Here is a 13,840-nt window from a genome sequence, read left to right as displayed (position 1 = left end):
CAGGATAGGTAGCTGGCCTTGTTGGGTGCAAGTCTAGCTTTTGGGACACAGGACCCCTCTTTCGCCGAAGTGGGGTCCTAAGATGACGGGAGAATGGGAGGCTGCGACTGTTTGGTGACAACTCGTGGGAGCTTCTTGGTGTTTCAAAGGTAAAGTAATAATACTATGCAATTTTGTTCTGTCTCTAGCAAATTCTGCGCTGTGTGTACGATACACTTCGTAGGTTAGTCAGGTTGCTTTCCACGAAATTGTTGTTGGTGCTGCTGCTGCGATAGAAACCAAGTGTGAGCTCCTGCCCCACATCGGGGGAGCCCAAGGCGGCGATTGCCGTGGCGGGACTTTTTTTGGCGGTGCTTGCCTGTACCTGACCAGCTGTTGCCGTCATATTGCCTCTAATTTACCTTCCTTCGCTTGCCGAGTTCCTCATCTACAAACCAAGACCTCAGACTTAGTGTATCGCTGCCCTGCAACTACTTGACGCGGCTTTCACGGCGACATCGCCAAAGGTCAGAGGTATCAACAGATTTGACCAACGCATCGACATCTAGCTCCGCGTCTTTTTCCAAGACATCTTGAGGCGACCTGCACTCGTCTTCAAGCTGTCTTTGGGTTTCGGGGAGCTTCGCCGCAGCACTGCCGATTTCCATCTGGCCAACGCCGAATTGCGGGCATCTTCACCGAGGACGGAAAACAGCGACGTTGCCATCGGGCTTTCGTCGACGGCTGACCTTCCTCTTCATCAAGCGCGATACGTCTAGTCTGCCCACTACCATTACCCGTATCGCTCTCGCTCTCGAGAAAGGTCCACATCCGTTATTTGGACGTGCGGTAGTGGAGGGGGAGTGTCTAGTTTCTTCAGCCCTCGCGGCTCAGCCGCTTCGTCAAGATGGGCAAAATTACGAAAACCATGCAGTCCAAACACCGGGAGAACCTCGTATGTTCCAACTCGGACTTGCTTCTCATTATGCCGGCTGTTAATGTTGCTAACCCACCCTCTCAGTCTCCCTGGGTTAAGGACTACGTTCTCGCCGCGGCGTCTACTCCGTTGCCGCTCATTCCCAAAAAACTTGACGAGTTCCCGACCAGATGGCCATTTCCGCGCGGCGACCTGTATCACTGGATCCCACTCCTGAACCGGTTCGACAGCATCCTCGAGGCCTTTTGTGCGACATACAAGCTGCAGGATGGTTTTCAGATGAGAGACTTCGGGTGCGATCTGCTCCTGAATCAAGGCGCGCCGGTGGAGTACGCCGACGAGCAGCCGTTCAGCAAGGAGCGACTGGTCCAGTTAGGTTACAAGGAGGACGGAGACCGTCAGCTGATTGTCTCCATTCTCACCTTTACCAGAGTTCTCCTGCAACATTGCGGTAACCGGAGCATATACGCCAGCAGTCCTCATCTGAACGATCTCCTCAACTCAACCGACTTGAGCGTCATCTATCACACTCTCGAGGTTGGTCTCGAACTTGCGCAGCGCTACCAGGCTTCGATCAAGCGTGTGGGTACCCCCAATCGGCAAGTGAGCAGCGCCCTGCTCGCGAACCATTATAACATCGATCTCGAGCGGGTGCAATATCTTGCACAGCCTTTCGTGAAAACTCCACTCTCGCCGGGTCCCCGGTTTTCTGATCTTCCGCCGACGACGCCGGGCTCGGCAAGTAAGAGCAAGGAGAAGGCGTCCGGCCCTAGCCATCGGAATGCGGCCTCGGTGTATGCAAATGATCTTTCAGCGATCATTGCTCCCGGCCCAGCGGACGATGCGCGATGGGCTGGTTGGGGGGATGTCAAGATAACCTACTACCCAAAGACCGAAACCTCAGGATCTACTGCGTCAGAAGCCCAACCTGCCGAGGCCGGCTCGACCTCAATACCTACAACACCTACTCCTCTGCGGCGTGGCTCCACGGGCCTTTCTCAGACGCCGCGCTCGAGTAAGACTCATGGCGCTGAAGATAGTCCATTGAGTCGGAGCCACAGAGTGAGTGGCGATGACCATCCTGTTTCTGGGCCCAGGTTCTTCGAGTTGCGCCAAGTGAAGGTGCAGTCGACTTCTATTTATGAACTCCTCAAGCTCTGTCCCTCCGACATGCCCAAAGCTTCGCGATACGAGTTTTTAAACCGGCTGAGGATATGCAAGGCGCTGTTGGGGTCATCAGAGGATCGGCAGTTGGCCTTGGCCGTCCGTCTTCTGGCGATCACCAACCTAGCGTACATTCACCCCGAAGCGACGTTTGTCGAGAAGGTCTTGAAGCAGGACAATGATGAGCCGCGTAGGTACCAGCTGGTATACCAACTCGCCGAGTTGATCCATCCCTCGGCCGATGGGACCCCCGATACGCCTTTAAAGCTGCAGGCCATTGCGCTAGCAGCTTTGGAGTCCATTACGGTCATGCCAACAAAGTACCCTGAGGTGGTCGCAGCTCTGAATGCCAATGTCAATCACGGTGTCCTTCTATACGTCATCAGGAAAGCCGTGGCTAGCATGAAAGACGACTCTGCCGAGGCGGATGACGGGAAGGTGACCGATGCCGACCATTGGCGCGCGAGTCTCTTTGCCCTGACTCTTCAGATGGCCATGGCCTCTCGAATAGGTCAAGAGATGTCATCGGCCGGACTTCTTGAGATCATGGTCGAGATACTCAACATTCGATCCAGGACAGCGACCCGGAACTACAGTATGGTGCTCGCATTCCTGGATACAATCATCTACGGATTCAACGGCGCGTTCACCGTCTTCAGCAATGCCGGAGGTCTAGATGCCATCTCGAACCTCATCATCGACACGGTCGCTCGATCAAAGGAGGAGGTTGCGGCGGGACAGGGGATGAAGCCAGAGTTTCACTCGCATACGGTGGACTATGAGATTCCATTCTACCACCAGCAAGCGCTCAAGTGGCTGCTCAAGTTCATCCATCACATCATGACCAATGCCTTCTCTTTTGGTACCAACATCGACCGGCTGCTGAGGAACCTGGTGGACAACTCAGCTCTGCTGGGCAGCCTTCGCACCATTACTGAAAACATGCATGTTTTTGGTTCCTTAGTCTGGACCAACGCGGCGGGCTTGTTGAGCGATTTCATCAACAACGATCCAACTAGCTTCGCCGCCATATCGGAATCGGGTTTGATTCAAAGCTTTCTCGAGACCCTAACTGGCAGGCCTGTCACTTTGCCGAAGCCTTCAGAAACACCTAATCCCGAGCAAGAGGGTGAGGGGCGCGACTCGCCTGCTTTCACTAACGAGTCGGTCAACCTGGAGAGCGATGAGCGGCCGCATCCTCCGACTCAGGAAATGCTCGAAGCGCCTCGAGAGCGTCTTGCGCCTGGCGTTCTTGCGTCGACCGATGCCATCAGCATCATACCCTCGATCTTGAACTCCATCTCGCTGAACAACCTCGGTTTGAAGATGGTCGACTCGTCCCACGCGATCGAGATTTACCTGGAGATTTTCGAGAGCCCGAACCATGTCCAGGTTCTGTCGGAATCAGATTTGGCCAACGTGGTCGGCGGAAGTTTTGATGAACTTGCTCGCCATCACCCGGCACTGCGGCCTGCCATCTCCAATGCCATCCTTGACATGGTGGCCCGAGTCTTGCACCTTGCGAAGACGAAGTCCATCAGCGCAGGGTGGGGTGCGAAGCTTTCGGTTCTTGACGCAAACGGAAAGGCCATTACCGCAGACGAATCCTTGCTGGCAAGCTTGGAAGCAGCGCCCAGTACGGCCAAAGGGAAGGAGAAGGCCGCTCCAGAAGATGCTGATGTCGAGATGGTCGACGCAAGCTCCACGGCTGCGCAGTCTCATACCTCCCATGGAAACTCCGCTGCTGAGGACCAAAAACCTTCCGGCCCGTTTCACGAGATAACACCTTACATCGGGGCAGTCTCGTCATTCCTGAACGCCATCTTTCACAATTCCAGCCTCAAATCAAGTTTCATCCGCGATGGCGGTATTGAGCTGCTTTTGCAGCTGTCGGAGGTTCCTAGCCTGCCCGGAGATTTCGAAAGCACCAGCGCGTCGCGCTCACTCGCCCACGCGCTTGCAACGGTGATCGAGGCAAGCCCAATTCTAGGTCTTCCATCTTTACTCAACCGGGCCCACGCCGCCATCGATGATCTGGAACCGCTCGTGAGCAAGAAGGGCGCACAGCCCTTCTTCGCTCCCTTTGTTGTTCCTAATCTATCAGTCCAGAACGATCAGGCCGAATGGGATCAAGGTTTGGTCCGCAAAGTGGCTGGCGGCACCCGCGTTGTGAAGGCTTTGGTCAGGTTGCAAACTCTTCTCAAGACTCTGTATCAGAGCTTCCCGTATTCCTCTAGGCAGGCAACGGTCTCGATGCCAGCGGTCAATGTTTTCGACTACTTCATCTCCCTCATCAACCGTTTGGGAAGCCTCCTTCGTGACGCCGCGACAGAGGACATGGCAATTGCCGCCCTTGTGCCGAGCCACTGGCTTGGGAACCGATCGTTCACTCAGGATGGTGTAGAGGTGGTTGCATCGCCTTCCGCTCCAACCGCTACCGAGGAAAGCAAGCCGGAAGATGCCGGTCAGGCTACTTCGGCGGACAAGGCAGCAGAGCCATCGAAACTACCCAAGGAGCCGACCAAGGAAGAACGCGCCTCGCCTCGATTTCAGAACTATTTCGTGATTAGCCGCCTCCTGAACTCGTTAACGCCGAGTACGCTCCCGTTCTTCCAGACCATAGGGAAAGTTCTGTTGTCCAGGCGTGGCCCTGATTCCTACTTGAGATCCCATCACTTAAGCATTGCGCAGACGCTGGCGGAGACGATCCTCGAGCAGTTGAGTCTGCCACAGGAGCAGAGTCTGACGGTTCGGGACTTACGATATTGGGATGTCATGTTCGACGCACTGAACCAGATGCTGATCGACCCAACCCGGCAGCCGGACCGCACTTCCGTCCAGCTCATCCTGCCTGTTTTGGTGGCGTTCAAAGACCGTGGTGGGATAGAGTTCCTGAATACTATGCTCCGGAAATTCGCCGATGAGCTATGCAACGATGCGCCGGAGCGCCAGGACGCCCAGAAGCTGCATCTGGTTACAGCTGGGATGAGAAAGATTCTCGACATATACCACGTCATCGTCAGCGGCAAGAACGTCTACGAGTCTGTGGGTCAAACCAGCTTGTTCCCGCGGTCCTCGGACAGGAGCAGAGATCGGGGGCATCAACTCATTGTGGAGTTGAGATTGGCTATTTTGCCAACCGCCCGAAAGCTATGGGAGTCAGACTTCGCCGAGAAGGCGCCGACTCCTGTTCTGAGCAGAGTCATCGATATCATCAAGACAATTGCGGCTGCCGATCTGGAGACGAACGCATGGCGCAAGACGGACAAGAACTCACCAGTGCCTCTGTTCGGAGATCGGCCGACTATCCGGTTCGACTGGCGTCTTTATGCTGACCAGATCAAGAATTTGACCCGGATGGGGTACGATGAGGAACTCGCTCGCGAAGCTGTTTACCGTGCGAACGGAAAGGTCGACGATTCGGCGGAGTATTGTCGCGCCCACTCCAAAGGCCTGGCTGGCAAGCGAAATCCCGTCCCTGAGCAGGATGCATACCGGGGGCCGCCATCACCCCAGTCGCAAGCGACTCGGGACGAGGCGGTAGCGGCTCCGGCGAATCCTACCGCGACGGATCCCATGTCTTTGGACTCGATGAACAACTTCATTCGAGACGCGATTGGCGAAGCCGAAGAACATTCTGATGATGGTTCTAGTGATGAAAGCCATGATGACGAGAGTCGAGAATCCGAGAGTCAGGAACAAGCTGGTGCCTCCTCGGCCCCGACTCGGGCCCCCATCCCCCCTTCAACTCCGTCTGAAATTTCTCCGACACCTCCTCCGATCACGAAGGATGAGCTCGACAGGGAGAGGGCGGAAGTTCAAACCGACTTGATTGATCGTTGCCTAGATGTCGTCAGGACGCACCCGGAGCTAGTATTCGAGGTCTGCGACCTCATCCAAACAACAATACTCAAGTCCGATAATGAGGACAAGCGGACCGAAGTTGGTGAAGTCCTTGCCAACGCGCTCATGTCATTCGCTCCGAACGATGCCGACGAGAAGCGAGCAAACGGCCGCGGGATTGCAGCTTTCGCCCATCTGTTGTCGCTTCTTCTCCAAAATCGGTCATTCTTCAAAACTACGCTGCCGACCCTGAAGCAGAACGCCGGAGAATACCTCGGGTTTCTGAGAGTTTCACCAGGGAGCTCACATGAGGAGCTCCCGTCATGGATTCCTTACATCCTCCTTATCTTCGAGATTCTTCTCTCGGACGACGAACAACCGGTAGAAGTTGAATGGAGAATGCCTGCCAAAGAGGACGACGTTGTCGAGCCGCCAGTTTGGGTCACCAAAGATCTCATAATATCCGCCGAAGACCGTACCAAGCTCCTCAATGCAATTCTGGACATCCTCCCAAGAATTGGCAAGGAGGAGGCTTTGGCGATCTCCGTTCTGCGGATACTCGTGATCCTGACCAGAGACCATGGGATCGCTAAGATTGTTGGAGAAAAGCGTAATTTACAGCGGCTCTTTGTCATGGCGAAGCAGTTGTGCAGTGGGGGCTCGGCTCGGTTGAACCAAGCCCATATCACTGACAACATCATGATCATCCTCCGGCATATAGTGGAGGATGAGGACATGGTTCGCCAAATGATGGAGACTGAGATCAAACAGTACTTGTCTTCGACTCGAAATCCGCGGGGCTATCATGACCTCCAAAGTTACCTGCGGCATCTGTCTCATGTGGCGCTCCGTTCACCGAAGCTCTTCGTCGACGTCACTTCAGACCTTACCAAGTTGAACGGTTGGTCAACTTACGATCCGGCCATCCGTACGTACAATCTATCCCTCAAGGAGAAACCCGCAGAGCAGGAAACGTCTCCTAAGGAAGGTTCTGTGGGACCCGCTGTGCAAGCGACAGAGGGCTTGACTATCGAAGATGTCAAGCCGTCAACAGAAATTGTTGACAAGGAGATGGCGGATGCGCCAAAGACCCCGTTCGAGCTCAAGCGACCCGTTCTCGAGAATCCCGACGGGGTAATACACTTCCTACTTAGCGAGTTGTTGAACTACAGGGAGGTCGATGACAAAGAGCCGTCAAGCCATTCTCCAAAGGGATTGACAGCCGAAAGCGAATCACCCGGTGCAAGCGGGGAGGCAACGCCTGCTCCCGACCAGCACCTATCCGAGCAGAAGGAAAAGGAGCGAAAGGCACCCAGACCGACCTTCAAGGCGGAAGATCACCCAATTTTTGTCTACCGCTGCTTTCTGCTCAACTGCTTAGCGGAACTGCTGCAGAGTTACAACCGCGCAAAGGTTGAGTTTATCAACTTCAAACGGAGCGTGCCAATCCAAACGAACACGCCTATCAAGCCTCGTTCGAGCGTTCTTAACTATCTGCTCAACGATCTCCTTTGCTTGGGACCTGCTGGCATTCCGATGGACTCAACCATCATTAGAAAGAAGGCTGCCACCTCGAATCACGCACAGGCAGTACTCGTGGCCTTGGTTGCTAGAACACCAGAGAAACCCGTCGACCGCACTCGCAATTCCTTCGAGTATGACGATGACTCGGACCTTTTGTTTGTGCGCCGATTTGTGCTCGAAACCGTGCTTCGTGCCTACAAGGAGGCCTCTACGCCTGGCGAACCGGTTGAGGTGCGCTATGGGAAGATGATGTGCGCCGCGGAACTGATGAGCTTGATGATTGGCGAGAAGGACAAGGAAGCACAGCAGAGGGACGCCCGTGCGAGCGACCCCGCTGTCCTCCGGTCTCAGATGCAGCTCAAGCGCCTCATGTATGAGAAGGGGTATATCGCCGCCTTGACTGCGTCCATTGCCGACATCGATCTCACTTTTCCCAACGTCAAGCGCACCATCAAGTATATTCTGCGTGTTCTTCGCGCTTTGACAAAAACGGCCTGCTTGCTGAGCCAGTCGGACGTTATTCCCGTAACAGCAACTGATCAGCCTGAAGACGACTTCGCGTCGGCGTCGTCCCTCTCGGACTTGGACGATGATCGTGAGGAGACCCCTGATCTCTACCGCAACTCCACGCTCGGCATTCTCGAACCTGGGCGTGAGGAGGATTTCTCCGACGAGGACGAAGATGGTGCGTTTTGAAACCAAGACAAGGCCCAAATCAGGCGTGTGGTGCTGACGATCACAGATGACCATGCCATGTTCGACGACGAGCCATATGACGATGAACTCGAATATGGCGACGAAATGTCCCAGGATGACGAAGAGAACCCCAGCGATGAGGATGATGACGAGCTGGGCGAAATGGGTCAGGTGGAAGGCATGCCGGGGGAACCTGGCGTTGTGGAAGTCATTATGGGTGAAAACGAAGACATGGACGATGATATGGATGAGGACATGGACGAAGATGACGAGGAAGAGCCCTCGGATGATGAGGAGGATGAGGATGAGGACGAGGACGAGGACGAGATGGGTTCCGAAGACATGGAGGATATCGAAGACCGCATCGAGATTGTCGACGAGGAAGGAAACCCCGTGGACGACGAAGGAGCGTCTGGTTGGGAAAGCGAAACCGATGAAGAGGAAGATGAAGCCGAGGAGGAGCTCGGCTTCGAAGCAGGTGGCGCGCATGACATTCACGACGCACTCATGCATGGACATGGCATCGACCAACTCGGCCACATTCCCGACATTCTACGGAACGTCGTCGAGGGCGGAGATGAAATTGATGCGGAAGATATGCAGGAGATTGATGAACACTACATTGATGATGGTGTTGATGATGATGGCAAGTATTCGCTCCCGGGTTTTCCGTTGTGCGCTCAGCTAACTAGACCAGATGAGGAAGAGGAAGATGAAGGTGAGGAAGATGAGGTGTATTACGACCCTGGTCACCATCGTAAGTTTCCTTCAAATGCACCGCCCCTCATGTACTGATTCTAACGAGTGTTAGATGACGATCACCCACCTCCCACAATGCCATCGGGCCTAGGCTGGGATGTTTCCCAGATCGAGCCCCATCACCGTCTACGGCACGGAGGCAATCGGAGTCCTTTCCCTGCGCCGTTCATGGCCGGGCACCACCGCGATCCCTTGGGACCCGGTACGTCTTCCCAACGCCTTGCATCGACAAGTCGTCAGACGGGCTTTATCATGGCAAATATCCCTGGTCAAGCTTTTGACTGCCCCATGAGCGCACTTTGGAGCACAACAGACCGTGATGCTGATATTTCTCTAGATTTTCGTAGCTACTTCCGCCACGGCCAGCATCGGCAGCCTCCAAATCCGACCGACGATGGTGTCAACCCTTTGCTGCTCTCGGGTAACCGAGCTGGGCAGGATGCTTCTCGAGTCACTGGCCAGCATATGATAAGGCTGGGCTTCCCGGGTTCTTTGGTGGGACATGGTCTTGATGCGCCTCTTGCTTTCATCAACGATCTGATGCAGAGCATCCCGTTCCCGCGCGGCGCCGGTCCCTCTTTCAGCCTTCAGCTCCGATCTGAAGGCCCGGCTGGAGAGGTTCGTCAGCTCAGCATTCCGGTTAGCATGACACAGTCTGGCCGCGAGCCCCGCTGGGAACCACGCCGCGAAGTATATCAGGAGCCCCACCAAGCCGTTACATTCTTCCCTGAGTCTACCGCTGAGAGGTGGCAAGGAGAGGCCAAGATGATCTTCGGTTTCAACCATAACGAGAAAACCAAGTTGCTCGCGACGGCAATTTTGGGCATGCTCACGCCGGCTGCCATCCAGCGGGAAAAGGAAGCCAGGGCTCGACAGGAGGAGAAGCGCAAGCGGGAAGAGGAACGTAAGAAGCGTGAGGAAGAGGAACGCAAGGAGCGAGAGGCGAAAGAAGCCGAGGAGAGAGCGGCTCGGGAAAGGAAGGAGGCCGAGGAGCGTGAGCGTGAGGAACGGGAACGTGCCGAGGCGGAGGCTGCACGCGCCGCAGAAGAGGCCGTTGCCGTTGAGGAGGTGTCTGCTCAAGAGCCCCAGGCGATGGAAGGGGTCGAAACCCACCAAGAGACCCAGGAGGCCGCGCCGGAACCAGCTCGGGCGAGGGAACGTGTTGTCACCACTATCCGTGGGGAGACCGTGGATGTCACCGAGCTTGGCATCGACCCTGAATACCTTGCCGCGCTCCCGGAAGAATTCAGGGAAGAAGTTATTGCTCAGACCGTGAGCAGCAGGCGCTCTCAGGCGCGCGAACAGGCTGCCAACGAGGGAGAGAACACTGAAGTCTTCCAGGAATTTCTGGAGGCGCTGCCAGCAGAACTTCGTATGGAGATCGTTCAGCAGGAACGCCAAGAACGGCGCCGCCGTGAGCGCGAGGAACAGCGAAGACATGCTACGGCTACGGGCCAGGACCTCGGCCCCGTCGAAATGGATACCGCAAGCATCCTGTTGACTTTCCCGCCAGCCCTGCGGGAGCAGGTTCTGCTAGAGCAAGGCGAAGACATCATGGATCAATTGCCTCCCGAGCTCGCTGCAGAGGCTCGCGCTCTCGCTCAACGCCACCATCTCCATCGGGTCCCACCACCAGGGAGCCGTTCCAGGGAAGCTGCACGTCGATCTGAAGCGGCGGCTGAGGCAAAGCCGCAACGGCGCACCATCGTACAGATGCTCGACAAGGCGGGTGTCGCTACCCTCCTCCGACTCATGTTCATCACGCAGCAAAGCTCCATCCGCAACTACCTGTTCGATGTCTTTGCGCATGTCTGCGAGAACCGTCAAAACCGCCTCGAGGTCATTTCTACCCTTCTTCAAATTCTCCAGGACGGCAGCACCGACATGGATGCTGTTGAACGCAGCTTTGGCCAGTTGTCCTTGAAGGCAAAGCAGCCCAAGGACAAGGACCCCAAGACCCCGCAGAGCCTCAAGAGGACATATACCAATGCTGGTGCCAATAACCAAATGTCCGGCAATTCGGAGGTCTCGCCTCTGCTGATCGTTCAGCAGTGTCTTGATCTATTGCAGGAGCTCGCAACAAAAAACCCTCACGTCCCGTCCCTTTTCCTTACAGAGCATGAGACTGTGGCTTCAACACTCAAGCGAAGCACGAGCCGCAAAGGCAAGGGCAAAGACGTCAGTACCAAGGCCCAGAAGTATGCGATCAACTCTCTTCTGGCCCTCTTGGATCGAGATCTCATCATGGAGAGTTCTTCGGTCATGCAGCTTCTTGCGGATCTGCTCAACAAGGTCACATATCCTCTGCAGGCTCTCGAGCGCCGGCGCAAGGAAGCTGAAGAGGAAGCCAAGAAGAAGGCCGAGGAAAAGGAAAAGGAGAAGACGGGTGAGGCAGGTACCGAGACCGCCCAGTCTTCAGGAGAACAACCTCCTGCGGCCCAGACCGCCGAGTCGACTGCTGTGGCTGCGACTGGAGAACAACCCCCGGCGGAAAACATGGAGCAGCCCGAGGCAGAGAGCTCAACAGCCAGAGAACCGAAGACCGAGGAGAAGAAAGTCCGGCAGCTCGTCCCGCCCACCATCCCTGATTACAACTTGAAGCTGGTCATCAACGTCTTTGTTGCACGGGAATGTAGCTCCAAGACTTTCCAGAACACAATTTCGACCATCAAGAACCTCTCCAATATTCCGGGCGCGAAGAAGGTCTTTGGCGAAGAACTCGTCTCTCAGGCTAGAGCCTTAAGCGAGAACATTGTGTCTGACCTTGAGGATCTGCTTCCTCATATTCTCAAAGCGGAGACGGGCACCGAGATTCAGGGGATTGCGCTCGCTAAATTCTCCCCTGGAGCATCTGAGCAGAACAAGTTGCTGCGTGTCTTGACTGCACTTGATCACTTGTTTGACACTAAGGGCAAGAAATCAAGCGGGGTGGGAGAAGGCGGCGAAGCAACAGACGAGACAAAGGAGGATCTTCTCAGCTCGCTCTACTGGAACCCAACGTTTGGGACCATGTGGGATAAGTTGAGTGCCTGCTTGAGCGCAATTCGGCAGCGGGAGAGCTTGCTCAACGTCGCAACGATCCTGTTACCGCTGATCGAGTCCTTGATGGTCATTTGCAAAAACACGACGTTGAGCGAGGCGTCTGCTTCGCAAGTCGCGACTGGGAAGGAAATGCTCCTGTCGAGCCCGCCACCAGACAACCGCATCGCAAGCCTGTTCTTCACTTTCACAGAGGAACATCGGCGTATTCTCAATGAGCTGGTTCGGCAAAACCCCAAGCTCATGTCGGGAACCTTTTCTCTTCTGGTCAAGAACCCCAAAGTTCTCGAGTTTGACAACAAGCGGAACTACTTCAACCGGAGCGTGCATGCGAAGAATGGCCAGCAGCGGCAGCAGTATCAGCCGTTGCAATTGTCGGTGCGCCGAGACCAGGTCTTCCATGATTCGTTCAAGTCACTCTACTTCAAGTCAGGTCCGGAGATGAAGTTCGGGAAGCTCAATATTCGCTTCCAGGGCGAGGAAGGTGTTGATGCCGGCGGTGTTACGCGCGAGTGGTTCCAGGTGCTCTCCCGCCAGATGTTTGACCCCAACTACGCGCTTTTCATCCCGGTATCGTCGGACCGCACGACATTCCACCCAAACAAGCTCAGCGGTGTCAATGACGAGCACTTGATGTTCTTCAAGTTCATTGGGCGCATCATCGGCAAGGCTTTGTACGAGGGCCGAGTCCTTGACTGCTACTTCAGTCGTGCGGTCTACAAGCGCATCCTCGGCAAGCCGGTTTCGGTCAAAGACATGGAGTCGTTCGATCCAGACTACTACAAGTCGCTTGTCTGGATGCTCGAGAACGACATCACCGACATTATCACTGAAACCTTTTCGGTTGAAGACGACGAGTTTGGCGTGACTAAGGTCGTGGATCTCATTGAGAATGGGCGCAACATTCCGGTCACAGAGGAGAACAAGCACGAATATGTCCGGCTGATCGTGGAGCACAAGCTTCTCACCTCGGTCAAGGATCAGATGGAGAACTTCTTGAAGGGTAAGTTGTATTCAGGCGCTGAGGCTGGTTGAATGCAGTCGGGCTAATCTTGCGACTCAGGGTTCCACGACATCATCCCCGAGGACCTTATCTCTATCTTCACCGAGCAAGAACTTGAGTTGCTCATCTCTGGTTTGCCGGAAATTGACGTCGACGACTGGAAAGCCAACACCGAGTACCAGAACTATACGCCTGCCTCTCAACAAATTCAGTGGTTCTGGCGCGCGGTGCGATCTTTTGACAAGGAGGAGCGGGCCAAGCTCTTGCAGTTCGTGACTGGGACGTCTAAGGTGCCTCTGAATGGGTTCAAGGAACTGGAAGGCATGAACGGCATCAACCGGTTCAATATTCACCGTGACTATGGCAACAAGGATCGCCTCCCTAGCTCTCATACATGCTTCAACCGTGAGTGTCTGCTTGTCCTATTCTTGTCTGAGCAGGAGCTAATCATCTTTCCCAGAGCTCGATCTTCCGGAGTATGAGAGCTACGAGGTTTTGCGCAGCCAGTTGCTCAAGGCCATCACGGCTGGGAGCGACTATTTTGGCTTCGCCTGAACGCCAGGCAGTATTGCGCAATCCCGGGATAGAACAGCCATGATGACCGGAGGGGGGGGGGGGGGTACAAAATATCTCATCTGTCAGGAATGGCATTGGTTTTAGAGGTCAAGGCCCGGTTGCACTTGCAGATGGGAGGTGGAAGGATGGCGGAATGGCCACAAACGGGTTTATCGGGTGTAGATTTGGTTGCTTGTATTGTTTTTCTTTCTCTTCCTCGCCTGCCGGCTGGTTCTCAACCCGGCCTAGCAGTTCAAGTGGGAAAGGTGGAGTGCAGGCCCCTTTCCCTCTGCTGCTTCTTGGTCTATCGGAGACAGCTTGGTAGATAATTGAGTGTGGAT

The 13,840-nt window shown here is 55.1% G+C and overlaps 1 protein-coding gene across 1 annotated transcript; it reads left to right on the top strand.

Moving 5' to 3' along the window:
- Nucleotides 1-796: 796 nt before the first annotated feature.
- Nucleotides 797-13,548, top strand: MYCTH_2312159 (uncharacterized protein). Its single transcript, XM_003666911.1, has 7 exons — nt 797-934; nt 1,001-8,132; nt 8,190-8,900; nt 8,949-9,104; nt 9,240-12,944; nt 13,005-13,349; nt 13,405-13,548. The coding sequence occupies exons 1-7, from the start codon at nt 887-889 to the stop codon at nt 13,497-13,499; spliced, it is 12,192 nt and encodes a 4,063-aa protein (XP_003666959.1). The 5' UTR covers nt 797-886; the 3' UTR covers nt 13,500-13,548.
- The last annotated feature ends 292 nt before the right edge of the window (nt 13,549-13,840 follow it).

This window comes from Thermothelomyces thermophilus, chromosome 7 (genome assembly GCF_000226095.1).
Source record: "Thermothelomyces thermophilus ATCC 42464 chromosome 7, complete sequence".
Classification (NCBI taxonomy): Eukaryota; Fungi; Ascomycota; class Sordariomycetes; order Sordariales; family Chaetomiaceae; genus Thermothelomyces; species Thermothelomyces thermophilus.
Note: the sequence above shows the minus strand (reverse complement) of the source record. Positions and strands in the feature narration are given on the sequence as shown.